Source organism: Colias croceus, chromosome 18, assembly GCF_905220415.1.
Source record: "Colias croceus chromosome 18, ilColCroc2.1".
In the NCBI taxonomy this organism is placed as follows: Eukaryota; Metazoa; Arthropoda; class Insecta; order Lepidoptera; family Pieridae; genus Colias; species Colias croceus.
Genome location: NC_059554.1, coordinates 5983159 through 6009739, shown reverse-complemented (window position 1 = coordinate 6009739; position 26581 = coordinate 5983159). Strand labels below are relative to the sequence as shown.

Here is a 26581-nt window from a genome sequence, read left to right as displayed (position 1 = left end):
TTGAAAATGTATTGAATGATATTATTGTGTTTGTCTGTGATTATTGGGTTAAAATAACTTAAGTCTGGATGCAAAGCTTGAGAATTCATCATGTCAAATAGGATAATAAATTAAATAAAATAGCCATACTGAAGTAGATGCTATTTAAAAATATGTTGCAAGCTTCCTTGGTGTAATTTTTGAGGTAGCCATAATGCTTGTGGGAGTGGAGAGTCTATAAATTATTAAAAGCTCTAATAAACTAGCCCTCTTATTTATTTTTATATATTTTATTGCTTGATGAATATTAAATGTGTGCAATAAATAAAATTATAATCACATGACATCGTACAAATCCTACACACTCAAAAGTTGTGATGATCATCAGATAACAGAGATAAGCTGATAATGTTTGTGTGTAAATGAATGCTGATGCGTAGTAAACCAAATTAAAGAGACACAAGGCAATGTAATATGAAAGCTAAATCACCACCAATGAAAAAAACGATGGAATTTTTTAACACCAAACTCACCAAGGTGGAACGGAAGTTCTGTGAGGCAAAACAGAAAGAAATATAAGTAAATAGGAAATCATATTCAAGCTAATAGCTCCAGATATTTTTTTTTATACAGATTAACACAAAAAATTACAATATACATGTTTTAAATTGAAACATAAATTAGGTACATAAGGAGAATCGAAAAACAATAATTCAATATTTTACACATACCTCTTTGCCGTAAACTATTTTCTGCCAAAATGAAATTATCATACAAAATAAAATAAACATGGCTAAAATTTGTTTCGAAATATGTTTTTGCTTCATCTGCATCAAAATGTTCTGAAAAACAAAATTAACGTATGATTCACTTCAACTGAGTTTAAATATGTAATAAATAGATTTGTGAATAAAGTCCCTTCAGTAACAATTACCAAGCAATACAATATTTTAAGTCAAAATAATAATAATTACAATCAATGTATCAATCAACATTTTTATTATTTACCATTGGATTACATTTCATGGACAAACAAATTTCATTAAAAGATAAATTCTTAAATAAATATAAGCCTCTGTCTACAAATCATAATAGAGAAAAGTGAGATACAGTTATTCTTTACTAATTAGCATGTTGAACGGTATCCGGCGACTATAGATGAGAAAAACTTTAATGATGGTATTTTAAATAATAAAAAATAAAATATACTTACCTAGTACTATTTTCAAATGTTTTAATCGGGTTGTAGAGTCTTTTTTAGAGTCTTGTATTTTAACTGTAGATTTTTTGACATCTTGGTGAGATTTTTTTGTAAACATATCGCTAATTATAATTAAATTTTAGGACGTAGTTGTATGCATTGTTAACATTATGATACTTCACATTATTTTTCTTTAAGTTTAATAAATTAACTTAACTTTTGCATAAGTTTAAATACGAATTAAGTTTCTCGTTTTCACTTTGTCACAAATATCATGATTCCCAAGTTGACGTAAGCTATGTTTTTGACATCCATAGACAATTTCTATTTACGTTTTCGTTCTAAAACTTGTTGTAATTTTAATAATAAAATTTGGTTTACTTTTAGTGAATGTATATAAAAATATCTATAAAAAATAGCATTAAAGAAATTGAAAGAATCATAATATTTATTCAGAATTTTTAATATCCAGTTCTTAGTTTCGCTTAGTTTCGTATAAAAATGACCATAGACTATATGACTAATATATTTTGGCGTTAAAAATTCAAAAAATGGAGGGAAAATCTGTTTATGAAATAATTTCATAATAGGTTCACAATTACAATGTTGCGGTTCAAAAAAGTAATAATTAAAAAGAAGATGTTAGTGAAGTAATAGAAGTTGGATTTTTATTTCTCACTCGTGTTTTTGCTGCAAAAAAATAATAGCAAGATTCAAGATCTTTTAAACGCCTCTAAGCTTCTTGGCGCCTCCATCTGCTTTTTGTAAACCTTAGTTGTAAACTAACTAACTATGAAAACTAAAGTCAAGGTAGTGTAAAAAGAGTATGTAAACCCTTTACGAAGTTACGGTGGTTGGATTAATGCTCTAAGGTGGTGTATAGCGTTGTGTAAGGCGTTGTGTATAGCGCATGCGGTTGAATCCATACTAATATTATAAATGCGAAAGTAACTCTGTCTGTCTGTCTGTTACTCAATCACGCCTAAACTACTGAACCAATTTGCATGAAATTTGATACCCGAGAAAGGACATAGGCTACCTTTTATTGCGAAATATGTACCACAGGCGAAGCCGGGGCGGACTACTAGTTCATAATATTAGTCTTTGGTTGAATCCCAGATTCCCAGATTTCACCGATATTTCAAAAGATCAGTTTGACTGATCCTAGGACTGATCTAATGACGATTTCTTCATACCACAGTGCAAGTAATACTTCATGGCTCGTAATGAGTCGGTACTCGGTACCTAACTCTGTATTCAAAATTACATTTAAAAATATTTGTACCCAGTGTTGTTTGGTGCTAAATCTAAACTAATATTATAAAGCTGTTTGTTTGTTTGTTTGAACGCACTAATCTCCGGAACTATTGGTCCGATTTGAAAAATTCTTTCAGTGTTAGATAGCCCATTCATCGAGGAAGACTATTAGGCTGTATATGATCAAGATAAGAAGTAAGACCAACAGGAGCGGAGCGATGCGAGTGAAACCGCGGAGCACACTGCATAGCTAGTAATAGATTAACATGAAAATATTATAAATTGCCTTCATTCTAGCGCAGGCGTCAGATAATTCTCACTTATGAAAATCAATAATGGAATTTAGAAGGACAATAGTCAAAATTAGTAATTTGGGTGCAGGTGGCTATTTCTTCCTGCCTCATGATGATGGCGGTAACTGTAAAATCTAAATATTATTATTTCATATTTTCAGAGGTAAGTTTCATCTTCACCTGTTGAAAAGGAAATCCCGCATGTTTTTCTTTCAGATGGCATATCCGGGATAGGAAAATATATATATCCTCTGTCCTTCTCGGGTCTCAAACTACCTATATTTGTACCAATTTGAATGCAAAGCGGTTCTATGGTTGAGACGTGAAGAAGAAACACTAAGTTTTTTTCGCGTTTACCTAGTATAATATTAAGTAATAAATATTTTATTAGTTACTTAATATATTTTATATACCTAACTATGTATTTACAAAAGTAACTAAAACAAAGACCTATGATATAAATAAAATTAATTTCAACGCCCACGCCGCGCCGCGTAAAAACCGTCTCATATACCTACCTACATATTCTATGTTTAAGTTTGTATCTACCAAATGCCTATATATACGTAACTGGTTTTAACGTACATTATCAATGCCTCGTATTTTGATTTAAAGATGACCGCAAGTTCATTGTGTTATTTACGCAGACTCATTCCAGTTGCTATAATGATTGCCTATTAATCACCCGTATACAAATCGTACTTAAAGTAGAAAATATTCAGGGAAAATAATTTATTTATAAAGTTAAGTAAAGTGAGGTACATTAGGATGATTTTATTTCATCTATTGTGGGTTTCGTTATTCGTTAGTGTTAAGTCAGCGAAAATAATCAAGGACGCTATCGGTTTTCCGGAGGTCGAGGAAAATATTATTTTAGTTAATAAGCAGGTGAGATTATCTTACGTTAAATATTGAACAAACCTGAAAACTATATTTGTTTCTGTACCTGTTAATATTTTTTCCCAATAATTAATCTGTATGTTTTTAATTTATAGATACTTAATCTATACTAATATTTTAAAGAGGAAAGGTTTTTAGGTATATGTAGTTATGTACCTATGTATGTATGGTTTTCACGCATAAACTACTGAACCGATTATAATGAAATTTAGCACACATGTAGAGGGAAACTGGACTTAACACATAGGCTGGGTTTTATCCCGGAAATCCTACGGGAACGGGAACTATGCGGGTTTTTTCTTTGAAAAGGCGGGCGAAAAGCTAGTACTAACTAGTAGTTTAAATAACCACAGTCGTCCTTCGCTATTGGAATATGTATTGTAAATTATTCTGATAAGACAGACCACAGTAACCAGATTAGAAATAGAATAAGCTACATAATATAATAACTGTAATTTTTAGTTGATCCTTGATTAGGTACATCATACACGGGATGATAAAATAAACACAGATTTAAAAAATGCCTTGGCACTTTCGTATCTGGTTTAAAACAGTTAGCCTACAAACTCTGGTATTTAGAGTTACCCAGCTTTTTTGCAAAAATACCGCTAATTCAATGACCCGAATCCCAATACAAAATAATATTATATTCAATATGAATTTCTTTAAATATGTGTACCTCAATATAAATACATACCTACTTGTCTGTAAATTTCGCAAAGATGCTATGTACTCAATACGTTTATTTTTAACCCTCTCCATATTATGATCATTATCAATTATATTATTTATGCACACCTAAAAGACTTGATAAAGTTCACCTTCGCAGCATTATTCAATTTTGGACGTACAGACAAATGAACTGAAAAATTTAGCAACACAAGGTCACTTTACACATTAACCATGTTTTCCTGTTCGTATATTTTTATGTTCCGACTAATTAAATTAATACCTATATAGTTACAACTGTAATTAATTTTTTTGCGAAGTTTTTTACTTCATTGTTAAAAAATATGTAACGATATATGTATGATTGGTGATAATGGCCATTTTTGCAATTAGGAAAATAATATTATTTTCATAGAAAGTAATTTATGAAAAGATAAAAGGTTGGTATTGAGGTGTATATCAACGAGAAGCAAAGGAGAATTGTAATAATTTAGACTAATAATAATATAAATAGGTTTTGACAATATACAATTACCATAATACAATTATTATAATTCATAAAAAATAGCTTATATTTAAACGGCACATATAGGCTCCGTGCAGACAGAGAGCGTTCTGCGTTCTGGTTTCCGCGTTCTTTGTGATGCGAAGGATCTATAGCGCCGGCGCACACAGAACGCAGTCAGACCGAGGCGCGTGCAATATAGATCCTTCGCATCACAAAGAACGCGGAACGCAGAACTGCGCTCTCTGTCTGCACGGAGCCAAAATTAATATTGGAACAATAATGTACAGGATCGGTTGCCAGTTTTCTTGCCATCAACATGTAGAGAAAACGAGTTGTATTATCCAGGAGATCAAAAAGATGATTGGATTTGTGACTGTCGCCCCGGTGAGTGTTTTTATTCTATTTATAGTAGGTAGGTAGGTACTGTATAAAGATTTTGTTTATATTAGATACTACATATTAAAATAAACAATCATTCATTGAGAATGTGTAACTTGGCACGTGTCTCATAATCTAAAAAAAACATTCATAATATGTATTGAGTAATACCGTAAACGTAGTAAAATTGCGCGTGTCGATGAACGTTTTATGGAAATCCTGCATGTAAAATTGCTATGCAAAAATTAATGGTGCTGATTGTTATCTGATTTTACAAACAAATTCAATTAAAGCTCAGTCGCTCAATAAGGGCTGATATTGCTATGACATAAGTTACCATAAACCACATCAAACTGAGTTTAGTAAAACTCAGTTCTAAGTAAACGAGTCCACTTTTCGTTTTATCAGTTCGATTTCACCATTAAAACAGTTTTGGTGCATATAATAGCTAATAGAATTCATAAAGTCATTCTAGAAACTAATCCTCATTAGAACCATAAAAGTGCAGCAATCTTAGGCCAAATTAGGTGACAACCTGTATTCTGGCATCCTAAAACTAAACTGTCCTCAAAATTCACATACGTTTTTTCGTTGTAATATACTGGATATCTCAATTTTTCTAGGTCAAAGCCTAAAATAACTGGACCATAACACGAAATTCGCGATGTAGATCGCTTTTTCTGTAACCTCGTGATCGCACTGTGTAAAGTAAATCCCACCAAAAACATAAATGTAAAAATTGGAGCCGAGTTCAATCGTTGACTTAATTTGCCAAAAAAAGAAATGAGATCTAAATGTGTGCCAAGTTCTGCAGACAGTCCAGAAATTTGTTTACAAAGATGTATTAAGTTCTTAGGTTGACTGAAAACTCAATTGTTTTATTTTCCCTTAGAGAACAATGTTTATTCCAAAATATAACTTTTTTAATTTGAATAAAATAATTATTTTCACAAAGCAAACAACTAATGACCTATTGAACCCCATAATTTGATGAGGCTAGTTTTTAGAACCTCACAAAATATAAACAGTATGTAAAACTAGCCTCATCAAATTATGGGGTCCAATAGGTCATTAGTTGTTTGCTTTGTGAAAATAATTATTTTATTCAAATTAAAAAAGTTATATTTTGGAATAAACATTGTTCTCTAAGGGAAAATAAAACAATTGAGTTTTCAGTCAACCTAAGAACTTAATACATCTTTGTAAATAAATTTCTGGACTGTCTGCAGAACTTGGCACACATTTAGATCTCATTTCTTTTTTTGGCAAATTAAGTCAACGATTGAACTCGGCTCCAATTTTTACATTTATGTTTTTGGTGGGATATCATTACTTTTTGTACAGAAAATTACTCTGCAAATTTGATTTACTTTATAAAATATATAATACTTTTTATATACGATTTTTTTTTCTTGCGGTTTCTCTGTATGGTTTGTTTAGTATTATTTTCTATATTTTCTTGTATGTTATGAATGTCAGCGCACATTGCCCCGTCATTATCTGCAATTTTTTAAACTCGTTTTCTGTTTAAAAGATTACATGAATTTGTACACACACTATTACCAAGATGCAAAGATCGTTGTAGAAGAATCGTCGCCTTACTCCATGACGTTACGGTATTGCCATGACGCGATCTTGAAATTTTACTCTAAACGCGCCTAAAGATGTTTCACTCATATTAATATTACGAAAATTAAATCATTTCGACCTTCGACGAAGCCTTCTTCCATTACACCATTTATGGTAATTATTTTTGCATGCTTGTATTGGCTGAACATGTTTGTGCTTTATTAATATAATTGTATCACCATTGAATACCATGTTTAAAGCAAAATAAAGATTTTATTTATTTATTTATTTATTAACACTGAAATTAAAACTAAACTAAACACTCATAAATAAAGAATAAATAAATGTGAATATGTAAAATTATATATTATTTTTAACTGTATGAGCAATAAAGGCAATATTTTTATTAAAATTTTCTTTTATTTTACGTTTAATAACAGTTTTGAATAAAGAAATCATGCAATCGAAGTAATCCGCCCAAGCGAATACTAGCGCGAGTGAGTGTGATGTCAGAGGCGCATCGAATCTACAGATGTTTCGTACTAAAATATGTAAACTTCAATAATCTATATCTCAGTCATTTATTGATGGATTTCAAAATTTTTTTCGGCCACTGATTAGTTTTGATTTATTTTTTAAGACTAGTAAGGTGAATATACTATTTTCTTTTTTTTTAAACTTTTCCATTTTTCCATACAAACAAAATTTATGTCATTGAAAAAAAAATTAAATACAAATAAATTCAGTATTTTCTGATTTTTTCCTTTGTACACTCACTATTACCTAGTTGATTACAAAATTTGAACTTTCTAGGTCATCTGGAAGTGGGTTAGGTTTTGTATATGTCTATAAGTCAGTCAGTCTTAAAAATTGCGATTTTTGGATATTAATATCTACGCAACTGTTTAATCTGTATTTATGAAATTTAAGGTTCTTGTTTATCTTGAGGTCCTCTTGATATGTACCAAATTTGGTTTATATAACTTAAATAGTTTTCGAGTTATAAGGGGGTGAAAAGTGGCTCGAAATGGTTCGTGTAAATATACACACGGCTGCTGCTCGCCAGTTCTCTTCGCTTGAACTCGGCTTGACACGCTGCCGCGTGTCTAGATGTTGACAAATGCCATATTTGTTTGTTGATTATGTTATAAATATGTTTTAATTCATAACGTCCACCGAAGTGGGCTATTAACGAGCGAGTTCAGCAAGAATTAGTTCAATATTAAAATTCCTACGTTTACGGTTCAATCAATTTTGGTTTCAGGTTATCTATACCACCCAGATTCAGATGCTTGCTGGCCATCGTTTCGACGTGGACCGTGTAAGGAAGATGAACATTTGATACTGCTTGCCCTAACATCTGTTATACCAGTCTGTAATAAAAATCCCTGTGAAGATGGCTTAGTTTTGTGGAATGGGAAATGTGAGGCTTTAGGTGCCATGGAACCTTGTAGAAATGTGTTCCCTCTCTCAACCCTTTGGATTAATGCAACCACAGTCACTGTAGATTGTGTTCCTATTAATATTGATAACAGATTTGTCTCCGATATCGGTGATACTTGCTTACCGGGTTGTAAAAGAAGTATTAAGAAGAAGTGTATGCCTTTGATAACGTAAATTCGTTATAATGTAATTTTAATAAATTATGAATAAATTATAATGCTACTACTATACTAATGCTTCAATAAATTATGAATACACTGACGGTAATGAAGTTTTATTTATCAACTACCTAGCTGATGCCCGCGACTTCGTTCGCCTGAACTTTGGACGTGAACAACTGGAGGGTTTCATCACTATCAGCAAACATGTTTAAACCTTCGACATAAAGAATCAGGTTTAAAATACAATACCACCGTAGCCCTTTATTAGTGTTATGAAATCATGAAAAATTGCGTCTTAGAGTCATTTTAATTCCCACAACAGCTTCAATAAGTAAAGGAAATTGAAATCCACGTAAACTAAAAATAAGTGTAATCGTGGCGGCCACGCACCTTGGAGCCCTCCCAACTGCCCTACACTAGGACGAAAGGAACTGGTAGGTACACTTAAATTTTACCAAAATTTCGATATATTTCCATGAAAAAATCACTACGTAAACAGTCATCTAGCCTATCAGAAGCAAAACCCCTCGATTACAAATGTTTATTAGGTATAAAAAAATCTTGTGAAACCTCTTGTTGCACTCAAACATTTTTACATGACGGGACGTTTGTATGGGTAATGTTGTTGTTTTGCTGATAGGTACTGATAAACATTTCAAGGTCACGATTATGGTTTTGCTATAGACAGCTTAATAATCACAGTGCTTTCATTTGATATAAGTCATATTTCCCAAATATGTTTAGAACATTGAAGTAATTGATGAGGTTAAACTAAAAATGCGGGTGTGCGATATTTTTGCACTCGAGTATATGTATTGATGATGATGAAGTGCTTATGAAAAATTTATTTGTAGCGCGGTAATATAAGATATTGTAGGTAATTAAAAATGTAGTGATAAAACCATAGAGCATTAAACCAACTTTAATGCTCTAAGGCTGAAACTGTCGATATGAGAGACCTACAAATATGAATCGTACCTATCAAAATAATCTTATAAACTGAATAGGGATTTTTTATTGCTATTCCTATTATGCATAGGTATCTAAATCATAAATATTTGAATCGGTAATTACTCGGGGAAAACCCTGTGTTATCGATCTTTATTTTTTACCTCCTCTATATATAATAAAATCATGTATCGTGTATCTATGATTCAAGAAATTAAAACTCTTAGATACTAAGTATGTACTGAATGCTCTATTGAGCTTGAATGACAATAAGTATATTTCTCTTAACAGCTCTCATTTCTCAACACACGTCCAATATTATAAGAAGAGTCCCCAAAACCACGCGAATTTTTAAAGTGAAACTTCTTAAGCGTGTTGAAAGTAAAATTTCACGGTCGCGCCAATACCGTCACGTCATGGAGTAAGGCGACGATTTTGGTATCTTTGAATATTGCCAAAGAAGTTTCACTTCTGACACGTGTGCTCGGCACACACGCTCTTTTTTAATGTCGATAGAATCACTGATTAGAATTTACAATAAATAAAAATGCGAGAAGCTCCCCGATGGAATTATATTTTTTACAAGTAAACTAAATTTAATAATTGTCTCAAAGCAAATAATAAAATGACTGAGACCTATATCCAGCAGTGGACAAACATGGGCTGTTGATGATGATGATGATGATGAAAAATTTACAAAGATTTATTATTGTGCAAATAAGTAGGTAACTAATGCTCTGGTGCTAATGAAGTGGCTCTTAAAATAGCTCGAAAGTGTAAAGTCTAAACTATAAAATGATTTGAATAACTCCATCTGGGATCCATGGTTATAAAGCGGTGTAAGTTGTTGCCATGGCATCCATCTGTAATACCAACGCTACAAGAACTGTTGTGTTGTATAAAGTATCTGAATGTATTTTTCATCGTGTTTATTTTCTGTAAAACATTTTTATTTTTTATATAATAATTGAACTAACTGATAATAAACAACTTCAGTGAAATAATTCAAGATTTTTCTATGTAACTGTAAATATGAAGACATAAGTAATTTATGAAGATATTTAAATATGTGAGTATCTTTTAGTACATTTGATATGTGTGTGAATAAAATAAATAAATAACTCCAACAGAACCAATTTCACCTAAATTAAATTTATTCTAACCTTATTCTAACTAAACTAAATTCATACTAAACTTATTTAAATTGTGAACGTCACATTCAAAATTGAATTTATTCATAAAATTACATATTTTTTAAATCTACCTATAACATAAAAATGAATCGCAAAATGTGTTGGTAAGCGAATAGCTCGAGAACAACTGAACCGATTTCGTTAATTATTTTTTTATTACATTTCTTGAAGTACGAGGATGGTTCTTATGGAGAGAAAACGTAAAAATGTACCACGGGCGAAGCCGGGGCGGACCGCTAGTTATCTATAAATATTTTAAACTAGCTTGTCGGTCTTCGCGTGGATGGTTTATTTCTCCATTTTGAGTAGGTACTGACAATAAAATCTTATAAATATCTATCTGGACCCAATTCCCAAATACGGCTAGGCCTATAATAATACGCAACGTGTGTTCGCGGTTCTACGGAACAACGTCTATGGATAAAACTGAAAAATTAAGATTAATTTTTTTCTACGTATTTTTCCAGGATAAAAATTAAAAAGTATCCTATTTTACGCCCAGGATAATAAGGTATAATTATACCAAGTTTCATCGAAATCGAACCGCTAGTTTTCACGTGATGCCTTCACATACAGACAGACAGACAGACAGACAGACAGACGTTCTGTCTTGGACGTCCGTGTGTCTGTATGTGCGGATCCTTTTTCTTGTTAACACGATAGCGACCGAAATACTTTACTAATCGAGTCTTTTTTTTTCTCTTACGCTTGAGTATGCTCAGGAATAGAACCCTTTCATTTTTCAGGGTCTGATTCGATGTGGTTTAATTGTTATTAAATAAACAAAAAAAAATATCGACTGTTCTCCATAATTTTAGTATATCTATATATTATATTCTTTATTTTATTTTTTATATTTATAGTGTACTCAAAATTCACCATTATAAACTCGATTCTTTATACTATAAGCCAAGGTTTAAAAAAATAAGTTGGTAGTCAGTCCCTTAAACCTGCGCAGATTCACATCTAGGTGGGGCCACAAGAAAAATAGCTCAATTATTACGGTACCGCTTTCTTTACTTTTCCAAATGTTTTATTTTATTTCTTTTTTATATTTATAGTGTACTCTTTATAAATAATCAATTTTATTGTAAAGGATGAGATTATGAGGCGTGCACTTTTGGATTTTCCAAACTATTTGGGTTTGGTATCGATCCAGTAACACCCCCTGCTATTTATTTTTTCAATATTTTCAATGTACAGAATTGACCCTTCTACAGATTTATTATATTATGTATAGATATTAAATTAGGTACTGAGGTTCATATTTAAATACACGGCAAACTAAAAGATCTCAGGTACCTAATTCAAGTCCTTCTAGTACCGTAGTTTGCATAATTAATCAAATTTAATTTATTTTAATAATTTACTTAATTTATTTAGTGAAATACACAGTTTACGGAAATTACAAAATATTAAAAAATGCTAAATTGGGGTCAAAGTGGCCAACGATATGCATAGAAACTGTATAGAAATTACTCTAGAAGCCTGATTCTTAAGTTCAATTAATTTCCATATAATCGCGACCAAGTTTGCTATCGCAATTGATCGCTGACCCACATTCGTTCACCACTGCCCATCAGCCTGATTAGCGATTTCTTGCTTTCGACCTTCAATTTCAAACTCAACCCTCGAACGAGATTTGATGATAAGTAAGTAGTAAGGTTTCATTGGGATTAATATGAAAATAATTTTGTAAGATGAAAAATTGTTTTTACGTAGGCACTGAAGAATGTATGGCGTGTTCTGTACATGTGAGTAACATTTTCATCATACATCTCAACATTGTCTATGTTATTGTTAGCCTAAACTGTTACTGTAAAGCCTAATCGTGAATTGTTGAACTCAATATCTACCTACAAAAATATGCAAGTGCCTATTGCCTAATGCTTAGGTCATCAGTATCGGACTATCAGTATTTACGGTGGATTGTGAGCGTCTTTTAGCCCTTCAAACTCAAACTCAAACATTTATTTATTCAATTAGACTTCTTCGAGAAGCACTTTTGAAACGTCAATACATATTTTTATCATTTACCACCGATTCGGAAAGCAGTATCTATGAAGAAGAATCGGCAAGAAACTCCATAGTTGCTCTTTTAAATCATTTCAGTATTACAATTTAATTTTACATAATATAAAGTGAAAAAACTAAAACCCAACTACGACAATAACCGGCGCTGAAAAAGTATAAAACAAGATTTCAGAATACTGAACTGAACAAAGTTGCTAATGTAGTTGCAAGTAAATGGACACAGTAGACTCAACCAAGATGCCTTCGTTGTAAATTGACAATAATTTCATACAATACTATTCTGAAGTATGCAATATTCCACTATGTAAAGATAAATTTTCATGTTTGGAAAGGCGTAGTCACACGTTACATACCTAATATACCTATCTACCGTAGCACTTCAACAACGTGTGACTACGCCTTTCCAAACATGAAAATTTATCTTTACATAGTGGAATATTGCATACTTCAGAATAGTATTGTATGACATTATTGTCAATTTACAACGAAGGCATCTTGGTTGAGTCTACTGTGTCCATTTACTTGCAACTACATTAGCAACTTTGTTCAGTTCAGTATTCTGAAATCTTGTTTTATACTTTTTCAGCGCCGGTTATTGTCGTAGTTGGGTTTTAGTTTTTTCACTTTATATTATTTGTACTATTTTGGTGTTAAAGTGTATTTGGGGGCATAATATTAACAAAAGTTAAACTGATGAACTAATAAAGAAGCTATGGACGAAAAGATGTGAATTATATGCAATCAGCCCATGAATACAGGTAAAGTCACGAGCAAATGCTAGTAATATATATATATATTCAAAATGTACAAGGAAAGCGCTTTCAAATGATACCAAACACGGGATATTTATCTTAACTTTATTTTTTTACTTTGTATGTTTTGTCCGATAGAGGACGCCACATTAGATTTTGTGAAACCCCATATAGCCTATAACCAGCGGACAATTAAGACGCTTCTAATGATATGTCATTTGACAAATTCTGATAAGTAGTTTAGACGTTACGAGGGAACAGATGAACATACATACATACATACATACATACATACATACATACATACATAGCCTGTCAAAATCATAACCCTCCTTTTGCTTTGCCGTAGTCGGGTAAAAATATGTATATGTAAGTAACCGTACGTATAGGTATATTATCATAATATGCCAAAGAACTGTCCTGCGGTTCTCACCCGACAACCCTCCATGGGTTTTTATCTTCTGCTATCTATGAGCTGCTTTATATAGTGCGATATTTATTTAGTACATCAAATTACGATACAAGTACGTAAGCTTGGTAATGACTGTGCATGCAGTACACTTTACTTAATATTTCCTCACGCATCAGGATATAGACATTGATGAACTACACACAACGAGAGCAAACATCGTGAGGCAAGTAGGTCAGTGGATACTCATTATAGACGCGACCTACATATTATAATAAAATTACACTATTGAGGTATAAACCAATAAAAAAATGCAATATATTATATATGTTCAAGTGTAGCATGTAGCGGTAGGAAAGGTACAATATTTTTGCGAATTTGAGATGAATAACGCGAAAATCAGATAGATTTAATGCTTCATTATGTTTTTACCTTTTGCGGTGTATATAAATAATAATCCCTAATTTGTATATAGAAAAAATGCATATTAATTAATTAAATCATGTAACGTCGTTTCTTATTCGTCCTATGCGTAAAAAATATGCTAGGCGCTAAATTACATACATAACCAATTACTTTTATGACCACTATTTTCTTCGTGTTTTAATAACACAAAAAGTGGGTCAAACCCGTGTCACATAAATCTAAGCCTTAAAATAACATGAATATTTATACAGATATGACCCGTAATTTAATAAAGCTAATAGGTACCTCCATACAGTAAATAAATAAGAATCGAATAGTTAATTGATAATTTTTAAAGATTTCAAAAATAAATGTACGTAACTAGCCTTACCGACCTTAATTAAAAACAATCTTACTATAAGTAAGTAACTAGATGGAATGAACGACAAATCTTCGTATCATACACCTAAAGGTTTTTTTTTTTTAAATGTATCATCTACAAAAATTCTGGCATTCTTCTACAATGCATCTAATAAACAAGGGCTATCATTGTTTTTTATTTATTCAATTTGACTTTGCCTCAGACGGTTCTCGCTGTTCATACGTTGCTCGATTATGTCTAAATTATAGGGGTTAAATATAAACGAATAAATACTACTGAAAAGTTTCTTTATTTTTTTGAATTCGCAAATTTCAGGAAATACTAGTTACACCGATTTTAAAATTATTTCATAGTTGTTGTGATCATTTGTATGTGATCCCTAAGTGCTAAAGGCACTTTTTACCACGAGAGAAACCGGGGCGGGCGGACCGCTAGCATGGTAGAGATGCTGCGATACGTTTATCTGTCTCGCACGAGTAAGTCCCAAAATCCCCTCTTGGGCTCCTCTGCTACATTTATATATTATTTGAAACACAACAATTTCAGAATTGAAAATTGCGCTTTACATCTAGCTCTGACTTGTGAGAGCATAATATCACAAAAATTTGATTGCCATTGGAAAAGGCAAACAATTTTTTTTAACGAATTCGTGGGCTATGTCTCCGTTAAGGGACTAAAGGGTGGTTAAGGTAAAGTCGAATAAGCATTCAAATCCATTTTTATTGGCATCGCTTTTATCTTCACCACTTTATACAAACAGATTTACTTCAAACTTTGTACACTTATCAAGGATCGGTGACAATTCAATAATTTCATAATATACGACTATCAAGACCTAGGTACTGGAAAATGTTTGCTGGTAGATAAACTCTGCACCCTGCAGCTCTTCACACAGTTTCTAATTTCTATACACTCAAGGTTTTTGGTGGCGCAATAAAATAAAGATGAGTGATCGAAGCGATCTGCAGGGCTATATTGATATCGAAATATAATATAGTTATGATAGGTATAAAATTTAGTTGTAAAAGTAGTAGTAATGCTCCTTTCCCTTATTCATAATTCATAATTATTTATTTACGTTAAACATGGTATTTTTAGATGATACATTTTTACATAAAGTAGGTACAACATGTTTAGCCGTCATTAACAAACAGCATGTAAATTTTATAATCTAATATATAAAAATCAATGCCACTTTTCGTTGTAATTCCATAACTCGAGAACGGCTGAACCGATTTCGATAATTCTTTTTTTATTATATTCCTTGAAGTACGAGGATGGTTCTTATGTAGAGAAAACGTTAATATGTACCACGGGCGAAGCCGGGGCGGACCGCTAGTAATTGTATATAAAACAATGGGTCCAATTAAATTATCAATTTTAATTATAAAAATTATTACTTAAATATCATATAAATTAGCTTGTCAACAATAATATTATTTCTCGTCATCAAAAAATTCTTTAAGACTGTAGAAGGACCGATTAGTTAGCCATTCTGCTAATGCTTTTTTACATAATTTGCCATTATTATTTTTAAATTGATTAGGTACGTGATTATAAATTTTAATACACAAAGTTAAAACTTAGTTTCAAAGTTAAATATCAAAAAGCCTCTCAGTAATGGTGGTTATATATTACTCGATATTTCTATTCCGTCTGTGAGTTAGTAATCAGAGAGCCATTTTGGTATAGGTATTTTAGCCATATTCTGATTAGCTATGGTTCATAATCTTGGTTTTTATTTTGTTTAAACACCTCTTTGAAACTACATTTAATTATAGATTAATATATGGGTGGGTAAATATTGTTTTATAAACGTAATGAACAAATTAATCTGATTTGAGACACGGCTTACGTTGGCGCGATTACCATCTAACGGGGGTTGTTGGTAGCGTGCAGGGCTGACGTCACGCATTAGACCCTTACAGAACCGATAGCTACAAGCCTTCCAAAATAATGGTTCTATAATAACCCTAATAGACGCCTTACAACGCAAAGTTTTGTATAGCCTTGTGTAAACGCAATGAAGAAAATTGACCGTACAGTTACATTTATTAACTTACTTTTGTTGAAATATTGGTGTAAGTATAAATACTTCTTTTTCTTCATTTTATCATATCTAGCTCGGTCTTCTTTTTCTTCATTCGTGCATAACTTTTGGGTTAATTCGTGAGTTTGACGTTGACGATAATAATGAGTAAAAAATATGTAAAGCACACGACATAAAATAAATTATAGGTATGATGCTGTATGATGTATCTATGTATTACTATTTTCCTAGTACACAATTACATACAAATTAATTTATCAGCTTTTCTAATGTCGACCTGGCAGTGGCGTCAATGTTCAGGTTTAACAGTTTAGTTTCACAATAAATTTATGAGAAGGTGACCTGGTTTTGTACAATAAGTTAGATTAGGTAGGTTATTGCGTGCCGCCCAACGCCATTTTTGTCCGAATGGGCAGTGGGCGGCCGCCGGCCAGGCTCTAGCGAGGGCTCCACCGTCCACCGTCCACGGTCAGCACTCAGTCGTAGCTTCGCGCCCTCCGCGCCCGCTCGTTGCGACTCGCCTCTAACCTCCCACACTACGATTGCGATGTGTCAGCCGTTTTAACCCCTTATTGTTATGGACAAATTCAACACAGGCAGGCGGGTCGAACCCATCCCCAGCATCTTAAAAAAACCTAAAACACAGAAAAAGGGTGATCTTCTAGACAAGAGCACTAAAATTAAACGCGAAAAATACAGTAACAAAAAAGGCGATGTGAACCTTCCGCTTCCACAAGGGTGTACTCCATTGATGTATGCTTGTCAACAAGCTGATTATAAGACCGTTGTCGATATACTGAATAAAGATGTAAGTTATTGTGAAATCGTTTACGTAATTAAAAAGTATTATGGAATAGTTTTACGTGCACAATCAATTTAAAAAAGCACTGGTGTAAAGATGAATTGCAGGCGATGTTTCAACCTCCTAGCGAGTTACCAAAGCACGCGATGTTACGCGGAGCAACGTGCAGGCACTGCCTTGTAAACAACCTGTCATGTTACCAACAAATGATTCCTTCAACGTTTTAAACCAATCACATGAATAACCATTTCAATAATCGATACACCTTTGATACTGTATATGTATGCGTTCATGTGGGCTCTTGTAGTCGGTACGTTAGTAACTATATACCTACTTCGTTTTTGCTTCTGTTGTTAATTGATAGAGTTAGTTCTTTTAATAATTATTGTCGTGAAGTATTTCTATACTAATATACTTCTCACTATATCTGAAAGAAATAAAAATAAATAGCAATGCCGATAAATATGAAATATCAGTATCAATTATTACAGTTACAGTTTATCGCACACGTTTAATCATATTGGAAGCGATGGGGTGAAAGTTGAAACTTCACCCGAGTTATGAGCTGTTCAAATCAATAATAATATGTATACATAGAGAATATGTTCGTCATTCTTACGAAAATTATTATTGAAGCGATCGAAATCTTCATAATATAGAGTAACTTACGTTTTTTCATTAGTGTGAGGTGTTGGTGAGGTGCGATGGCGTTTGTTGCACGCTAATCGCAAAACCGTTCTTTTGTTAACATGCCTGTTGAATTTATATTACAAATTTAAAGTTAGTGGAAAGTTATTTCAATGTCATTAAAATCTCTTAGTTACACATGCCTCCTATTCACAAACAATTTTCCGCTCGGAAAGCTTGCCCTTCAAGGGATTTCTCATTATGTGCAGGATACATTTTAATATTTTATGGGATGCCTATTATGTTACCTACACAACTACTTATACATTGAAACTCAATTAGCCTTTAACAAATAAATTCCAAAATCATCCTGTAAGTTACTTGGAAAATTGTGATTCGCTGAAAAAAATATGATTCAGACAGTAGGTACCTACTGTAAATATTTTTAATCAAACAAGAGTCACTTATCACTACAGCCTAGTGTAGGTAACCTTTTAGTTAAAAACTGATCAGTCAATATCACGTCCACAGCCCTCATCAATTCGCGTCCGTGATCGAGGACTACGCAGTGCGCTGCACTATTGCGCGTCAAGCGGCGCGGGGGCCAGCCAATCAGCGCGTGCTGCGTGTGCTGACCGCGTGCTGATGGCAGCGCCAGCGCTTGCAGACGCACGAGACGCCGACGGCCTCACCCCTCTTCACCTCGCTGTGGTCCACGGAAACGTTCCCTTGGTACAGACCCTGCTTGCTGCCGGCGCTGACGTTAACGCTAAAGACAACGAGCACCACACCGTTGTTCACTGGGCCACTGGTACGCATGGCGCAATGTTATTCATGCCTTTATTATCAAAGCATGCAGGTTTTATCTCAAGCACATCAACTGAGGTGTATGAGATAGGTATTTCAAAGTTTTATTATACTCAAAAATTTACATTTCACCAGTCTGCAACAAAATTAATGAAGAGAATTCAGTTTCTTATCTTATTCATTGTTAGCAGTTTTTGCTATGTCTACGCTATTAATTTGCTAATGATAACATCGTAGACTGCGACATCAGACATGTCGTGATTGAATCCATCAGTGGTTTCATCCACTTGTGTAGTTAACTTGTTATCTTGCGGTGTCATTCCCCTGTTCATCGACTTAATAGTTTTCTAGCACACCGGTAATTTACTATTTAGTAATTGTAAAATCGATTACCTAACTAATTCAAAGTTAACTGAATTATTTATACCTGTAATGTCATGTAAAAAAAATCTAATGCTAATATTTGGAAAATATATATTCAGAATTTGAACGATTCACGAGTAAAATTGTTGGTAGCAGTTAGGTGATTTATTGTAGTGGGTGTCCGGCCACCACAGTATTGAGCGGTGGACAAGGTCGGGTCCTTGAACTCGGGCCTCGTGGATATCTAGGACTTAGAAACCAAGTTACTAAGAATCAAAAGGGCGAGATTGACGATATAATTCGAGGGGCCGAATTTAATCGCAGTGACATAACCGTAACGACACAAATGACCTTGCAATGGCGGCCATAAACTATTAGGTCCAGTTTAACTTTGGTTTTTTCATGAGGTGAATAAGCAGTATAATGAAGTTAATTTTTAGTTACACCTACTAACATAAATAGCTAGAATAAACAATAAAAAAACCTAGCATTTTAAAAAGTATGATTAGACATTTGTATAGAATAAATCAATTACAAATCATACTCAACCGATTTTGATGTTTTTTTTTGTTATTTACCGTTTCCCGTGAGAACCAATTTAGCACTGGCATCCAAGAGAAAATTATGCATACAATTCGATATTTTTCTAACTTTGAAAAAATAAATTATAACAAAAAAATAAACCTACCTAAAGACACTAACTTAACCTAACGATCAATCAACGACGCCAGCAATCAAGATGACGGTGCTTCATGTTGAATGCTATTAACTTGTTTTGGGCACTGGTCGCGTTATATTTTACTAGCTGTGTAACTGTGTTTCACCCGCATGGCTCAGCTCCTGTTATTTTTAGGGTGATGATATAATATAGCCTATAGCCTTCCTCAATAAATGGGCTATCTAACACCGAAATAATTGTTCAAATCGGCCCAGTAGGTTCCTGAAATTAGCGCGTTCGAACAAACAAACAAACAAATTCTTCATCTTTATAATATTAATATAAATTACTTTATCAATATTTATTTCAGTGTGTGGTGAGGTCGGTGCTCTTCGCGCCGTGCTGGCGGCCGGCGCTGACGCAGCCACCCCTGACCAACACGGCGGGTATCCTCTGCATTACGCCGCGCAGATGTGTGGCGCACCAGCTGCTACTGATCATCAAGTACGTTTTGTTTTTTTTATGTTTTATATTCAATAGGGAATAACTGTTTCTTTATTAAATTTCTCAATAATGTAACTGTTACAGAGTCGTGGAGCGGCATTAGAAGTTTTACGTGCTTTAGTAAAAGAAGGCTTCGTAAGAGTGGACGTGAGGGATGCAGATGGCCGCACACCATTACTTTGGGCTGCGTCTGCGGGCTCTGCCGCTGCTGTATTGGCCCTGCACCAGGCAGGTGCTAGAGTTGATGATGCAGACAGGTACAGAGAAATTTTTATAGTATTTGAATAATAATGTCATCCAATATTGAAAATAAATGTTATGTTTAGGGATGGATTAACAGCTCTACATTGTGCGGCAGCAAGGGGACATACTGAAGCTTTAGAGACATTAGTCGGTCTTTGCGGAGCTCGTGTTGACGTAGCGGACTCTCATGGTTGCACACCACTACACTACGCGGCGGCATTGGGTCATGCTGATGCAACATCAGCTTTGCTCGAACACGGAGCAGATGCTCACCGTCAAGATCGAAGAGGCCGGAGTCCAGCACACACCGCTGCTGCAAAGGGACAGATAGAGACGGTGCGGATTCTCGGTGTGTATATGTGCAGAAAGAATTGCAAAGGGCTCGCTCTATAAAAAACAATCTTTTCTTGTTATTAAATTATGACACATTTCACTACATTTGTATTTCCATCATTACCAAATTTTGTTACGTTTTTATTTTTAGGAGCAAGAGGCGCAAATTTATGGTTGCGTAATTCAAAGGGTGATTTACCTTTACATGAAGCAGTTGCATCGGGTCGTAGAGAATTAGTTAAGTGGTTATTGGATGGAAGACCATCTCAAGTAAATGCCACGAATCACGAAGGTCGAACACCATTGCATATTGCTGCTGCTACAGACAATGCCGATCTTTGCCGTTTATTATTAGACCGTGGAGCAGAAGTAAATTATGTAGCAAGATCTTCAAAGAATGAACCAATAACTCCTTTAGATTGTGCAACAATTCGAGGACATCGATCTACGGCTAAATATATACAAATGCATGGAGGTTTACCTGCATCTAAACTACCGAATACTCAAATTGTAATTGATAACACTCCCATTTCAAATTTACCAACGAGACGTGTAACGAGTACAAAAATTGATTTAAGGGACAAAATAAGAATAGAAAAACGAGAAGTTGTGGAAGTATCAAGCCCGCTACCAGAAAGGAGACGAATAAGAGACGACAGCGACTTCAATTCTGATAGTTCCGAAGATAACAGAAAATCTCGAAAACGTTATGAAAATAAATATTCTGAGCGTAAAAAGAGATTAATAGATAGCAAACAAAAAAGTTTTAGTGATGGCTATGATTCTGAAATAGAAGCGTGTTGTAATCATGCATATCATAAACAAAAAATTACGAAAGGCTCTAGATCACATAAAAGCAGATCTAGAAGTGAGCCTTCTAAAAGAAACAGAAATAGTCCACGATACCACCGAAGATATCGATCTATCTCTGACAGTTCTTCTGAAATATCTAGTTCTCAAGAAAAAAGAAGAAGTAAACGTCACAAAAAACGAAACAAAAGAACAACAAATTCTACATCTGATAGCAGTACAGAATCAAGTGAAAGGCGTAGTACAAAACGCAAGGGTAAGAAGACCTCTATACACATAGAGAATGATGATTTGAAACAAAGTGTAAATATTGTAAAGTATAAAAATGTCGATAACATTAAAGATAGCGATACAAGGGAAAATATAGAACGTAATGTTTCATTTGAAGAACCTTCGCTGGTAAAAGATATTGAAATCGAATCGAATAAGGATCAACACACTTTAAATAAGCAAAGTGAAACAGAAACCGATACCGTCTCAGTTAAAACCAACATGGTTATAACTGAAGCTCAAATTCATATGGAAAGAGAATCAAGCCAACATGGAAGTTCGGAATTAACCGTCACCGTTGATTCCCATAATAATGTCTCTATAGAAACATCGAACTTATCAGTTACCCAAACCGATTCAAAAGAAGTAATGGGAGAGGAAAAAGATGCAAATATTGAACAAGATGATACAAAAACCAATGAAAAAGAAGAAACAAAATTAACAGTTGACACCACAACAGAAGTAAAAGAAGCGAAGGAATCCAAAATAGAACAAAAATTCAGTGATGAAGTTACTCCTCAAGATAAAAAAATAGATGAAAAAGACACTTCTCAGCCCCAACCTACCACTATAGAGGAAGAACAACCTACAATAGACAACAAATCTCAAGAATCGAACCAAGTAAATGAAGATAATGTAGAAAAAGAAAAAGATAGCTTGTCATCCACATCTGGTGAACCAAACGCAAGTGAAACAAGTCGGAAGAGATCTTTTCAAGTATTATCGGGCCCAGAAAAGTCTTCTTCGCTAAGCAAAGACATGCCCGAAGATACTACTCTAGCACCGGATGCCAAAGATGATCAAACAGGATCACAAGAAAAAAGTTCACCAAGTGTGTCATTTTCAAATAAGGACGAGATTTTTAAAATAAAAGATTCAGTCGAATCAGTAGATCTCAAAAAAGTATCCCAAGAAGAAGTAGCATATAAAAAAGAGGATAAATTAGATGACAAAAATATTGAGACGGTATCAACATCAGATAACACTACTAACGTCGGTAGCCAAATAATTGATAAAGGTATTTTATCTATAATAAAAGACGAAGAGTCTGAAGTAACTGATCTGAATTTATCACTTACAGATGCATCGCCAAAATTCCAAAGAAAATCTTTAAAAGATAGTCAACCTAGTAGTAGAAAAAGTAGCATATATGAAACTGAAAGTTATAAAGTTCTGTCAGAAACTGCTGGGGTCATTGAAACTAGTCCAGGTATTTTAAAAAAACGTTCAACCGTAGAAGATAATTATTTTGACGACGATAAAGAGGCTCTGCATGAAAAAATAATACGTCAGAGTTCTTATGGTAGAGTACCGAGCGTAAGTGATAATGAAATTTATTACAGCCATTCTGAAGCAAATGGTAAACGGAAAAGGTTTAGAAAAAAAGGTAGATCAAGAAGTCGTATCACGATACGGTCAAAAAGTGAAAATTCTGAAAGAGGATATGAGTCTAGTGGAGTTATGGATTCCGGATTTGAGCCAAGTCCGAGGCCAATTCAACGTTGTATAATAAGTCCTAGGCTGAATGCATATTATGCACAACGGAAATCAGGAGGAAAATTAATGGGTAAAGCTGACAGCAAAATTCCCGTTAGGAAGCCAGGGGATAAAAATGCGGTAGATATGAGATCAGTCACACAACGTATACAAACGAATATGCGAAGGTCTGTATTATTCATATTCTATTTTCTATTTACACAGAAACCACATTGTTTAAGTCTTTGTATGATGATGGATGTATAAGTGATTGTAATTTTTTTAGGTACTATTGTGAAAGAAAAATTTTCCAACACTTACTAGAACTCAAGCGGTTGCAAATAAGAACAAGTAAAGCAAACGAAGCTGTATTGGTTAAACGGGCCATCGACGAATATAACAAATCAAGTCTTGCTCATGTAGGCTTGGGATCGTACAATAGCACAGATTATTCATTCAGCAGTTTTGAAAAATTCTTGTATCACAGCCTACGAAAGTTACAAAGGAGCGGAAAGAAACATTTAGATAATTTGCCGGAAAAGCCTATTGATTTTGATTATGGGGAAAGTGAATTATATAAAATGAGCGCTATTCCAGATAACCCATGTCTATGTACTAGTAAAACACATCGTTGTTTCCATGCAATTCATGCCTATACTGGTATTCCATGTTCAGCTTACAGTAAGTTTGTATTGATGGAGATATGCTGTTTATTCTTTTATATGTAAATATTTCAATTTGTTTAATTTTTCTTTTCAGTTCCATACAAGTGGAATCATCATACTATGCCAAAACCTGCTACAGCTGGTGCAACAACGAAATCTAAGAACTTTTTACCAAAAATTAATACTAAACCTTCTACAAGTTCAGGGAAAGCTCACGTTACTCTAGAAGTATCCCATGGTACAGAAAAACAGTTAATAGCACTTCCAGCTGAACGTTTGGACAAAAATAAGAGATATTATGTAACATTCACTGTGAAGGGCTCTGAACCTCCCTCTGATAATGACAACGCATCACCAACTTCAGCTAAAGTAAAGAGTGTACGAAGTGACTAATTAATCATTAAAATTACAAAATAATAACTATTTACTCGATTGGTTGTTCGTCTCAATAATGAAGGAAAAGTATGAAGCTACAAAGCACTGCCTGTAAAATGTATGTGATTTAATGTCCCAGTAATAAAACTCCGTCCATGTAAAAATATTTTTCTAATGACGTAGATTGGATTATATATATGTTAAACAATTAAGAAGAATGAAGAGAAAAAAAGTGATTGTTCTATGTTGTTCTAGTCTTCCTGTGATAACGTTTTAAAGAGCACAAATTAGATGTAGATAAATGTTATCAGCACCCGACAAGGAGTTATCAAATACTCATTATAGAATAAAAGACTTGTATTTTTTATATGTAGTTTCTTTTTTGTATACTTTCGACGAATATTAACTTCTAGCCACTGGCTCCTGCCTGAGCTCCTGCTTTCTTACCTAATTCACTTCTTGACGTATTGCATCATTGCATGGCACTAGATGCGCTATAGTACGGGCGCAGGTTTGTATTTGCTTTTGATTTCGTATTTATTTTAACATCGACGATGGACGATTGTCATTCTCCATCTGCGTTTTATTTAACAATCTAAGGCCTTATAGCTTTTCTAGATGGAAAAGTTGGGGAGGATTAAGTGTTGTGAAAATGTAAGTATACAGTGAACTTTTTCTTTCTGCTAGCATAATTCTATCTGCTCAAAATATCGACAGAGTAAAAGAGCGCAGTCATCTATATCTATCTTTTCTATAGGACCAAGGACGTAGGATATGTAGGTAATTAAAAACAATATTTAATCTAATGAAATATTTATTAGTAATAATAACTAAAACTATAAATAAATTAACATTAATAGGTAATAGTTTTTAAATCTTCTAAACGCCGAGTAAAAGTGCCACACCGGCTAAAGTCCATCTTGTCGGTTTATCCTTCGTTTTTAGGTTAAAGGTCCACACGAACGTTGGTCCACGCATACTGTAAATAAACAAGAACATATTAAGTAAGAATCCTTCAAATAATGTTATGGATAACTTAACCTTAGTTATAACTGATTTATGAATGAAAACGACACATCTTTCGTATGTTTTGGAAAACTTTGGGCGAATGTTTTGGGCAAGCAGACTTCATCCGACCCTTATCTAAACTGTCATCCTCACACTCCACCTAGTTCCTATATACTTACCGAATCTTATACAAGGGGCATTCGTACACATTCCTCGTGTCCTGTTTGTTCAGTATCATGGCTTTAATATAAATGACGGGCATCATTGGGAACAGTTCCATCATTCGTGAATCCACAATGCCTCCCGTGGCTGTGTACCTTCATACCCAACGTTTAACTCGAACTTATACACCTACGTACTCGTTGCCCTAACCGTTTACTTACCGAATCTTATACACCGGGCACTCGTACACATTCCTCGTGTCCTGCTTGTCTTGCGTCACTGCCTTGATATAAATGACGGGCATCATTGGGAACAGTTCCATCATGCGAGACTCCACGATTCCTCCCGTGGCTGTATCCCATCTTGCCCCTTCCATGTATAGCCCGTGGATGTTTGCCCCTTCGCGGGGAGGTGCGCTATGGATATAGGATAGACGCTGTTATGGCAACGGTAAAATATAAACAATGAAACTTTACTGATTAGGAGCAAAAGCATTTTCGTCAATCGTTACTGTATTATGATAAAAAAATATCAAATCAAGAATAAAACAGACTTGCAGGATTAAAGATTTGTACCTATACATAAAAAAGTAGAGTGGGATTTTTTTAACATTAAATTTCTTCCCTAAAAACGGTATTTCTAAAACTTCTCAGAGAATTGAATAACATTTTATGATTTTCTCAAAGTATTTTTATAAGATTATTCTTAATCAAATCTATGTTTGAGTTATTATGTCACACGAAAAGTTAACTAACTTGAAGTCCCCTCGATACTTTTTGGTGACGTCACAGTTGAGGCACATCTTATCTAGCGGCCATTCGTTCTTCCGTGCCGTTTGCTGCATGATGGCCGTCAAGAATGATTGCGGATTGAAGAAACCCGCCAACCACACCGCTGGGGGTAACTGTGGAATATTATTTTGCATAAATAGTGCTGTCAAATGTAAA

At 33.9% G+C, this 26581-nt stretch overlaps 4 protein-coding genes across 6 annotated transcripts in view; 2 read left to right on the top strand and 2 right to left on the bottom strand.

The window, feature by feature from the left end:
* LOC123699871 (probable Rho GTPase-activating protein CG5521) overlaps positions 1–1467 on the bottom strand; it is a 40404-nt gene extending 38937 nt beyond the window's left edge. For 2 of the 3 annotated variants that reach the window (XM_045646918.1, XM_045646919.1), the window contains exons 1-3: positions 1193–1467; positions 711–821; positions 513–530 (exon numbers count right to left, since the gene is read on the bottom strand). In XM_045646918.1, coding sequence (XP_045502874.1) covers positions 513–530; positions 711–821; positions 1193–1298 — 235 coding nt within the window. In that variant the 5' untranslated portion in view covers positions 1299–1467. The remainder of the gene's footprint in view (positions 1–512; positions 531–710; positions 822–1192) is intronic. The other variant, XM_045646920.1, reaches the window with a different exon arrangement.
* A 1834-nt stretch (positions 1468–3301) lies between these two features.
* Positions 3302–8459, top strand: LOC123699866. The gene is made up of 3 exons (XM_045646908.1): positions 3302–3618; positions 5095–5191; positions 8019–8459. The coding sequence occupies exons 1-3, from the start codon at positions 3499–3501 to the stop codon at positions 8369–8371; spliced, it is 570 nt and encodes a 189-aa protein (XP_045502864.1). The 5' UTR covers positions 3302–3498; the 3' UTR covers positions 8372–8459.
* An 8649-nt stretch (positions 8460–17108) lies between these two features.
* LOC123699920 (inversin) lies at positions 17109–24772 on the top strand. The gene is made up of 8 exons (XM_045646968.1): positions 17109–17339; positions 18492–18771; positions 20159–20292; positions 20377–20549; positions 20619–20884; positions 21020–23612; positions 23711–24105; positions 24184–24772. The coding sequence occupies exons 1-8, from the start codon at positions 17109–17111 to the stop codon at positions 24480–24482; spliced, it is 4371 nt and encodes a 1456-aa protein (XP_045502924.1). The 3' UTR covers positions 24483–24772.
* Positions 24773–25329: 557 nt separating this feature from the next.
* LOC123699722 (dynein beta chain, ciliary-like) overlaps positions 25330–26581 on the bottom strand; it is a 34041-nt gene continuing 32789 nt past the window's right edge. Inside the window, exons 80-82 of the mRNA XM_045646737.1 lie at positions 26390–26538; positions 25856–26050; positions 25330–25443 (exon numbers count right to left, since the gene is read on the bottom strand). Coding sequence (XP_045502693.1) covers positions 25344–25443; positions 25856–26050; positions 26390–26538 — 444 coding nt within the window. The 3' untranslated portion in view covers positions 25330–25343. The remainder of the gene's footprint in view (positions 25444–25855; positions 26051–26389; positions 26539–26581) is intronic.

Coding starts and splice junctions, on each gene's coding strand:
- LOC123699866 (XM_045646908.1), top strand. CDS start 3,499: ATGATTTTATTTCATCTATTGTGGGTTTCGTTATTCGTTAGTGTTAAG. Junction 3,619..5,094: donor TTATTTTAGTTAATAAGCAG/GTGAGATTATCT, acceptor AATAATGTACAG/GATCGGTTGCCAGTTTTCTT. Junction 5,192..8,018: donor GATTTGTGACTGTCGCCCCG/GTGAGTGTTTTT, acceptor TTTTGGTTTCAG/GTTATCTATACCACCCAGAT.
- LOC123699920 (XM_045646968.1), top strand. CDS start 17,109: ATGGACAAATTCAACACAGGCAGGCGGGTCGAACCCATCCCCAGCATC. Junction 20,550..20,618: donor AGAGTTGATGATGCAGACAG/GTACAGAGAAAT, acceptor TGTTATGTTTAG/GGATGGATTAACAGCTCTAC. Junction 20,885..21,019: donor AGAGACGGTGCGGATTCTCG/GTGTGTATATGT, acceptor TTTTATTTTTAG/GAGCAAGAGGCGCAAATTTA.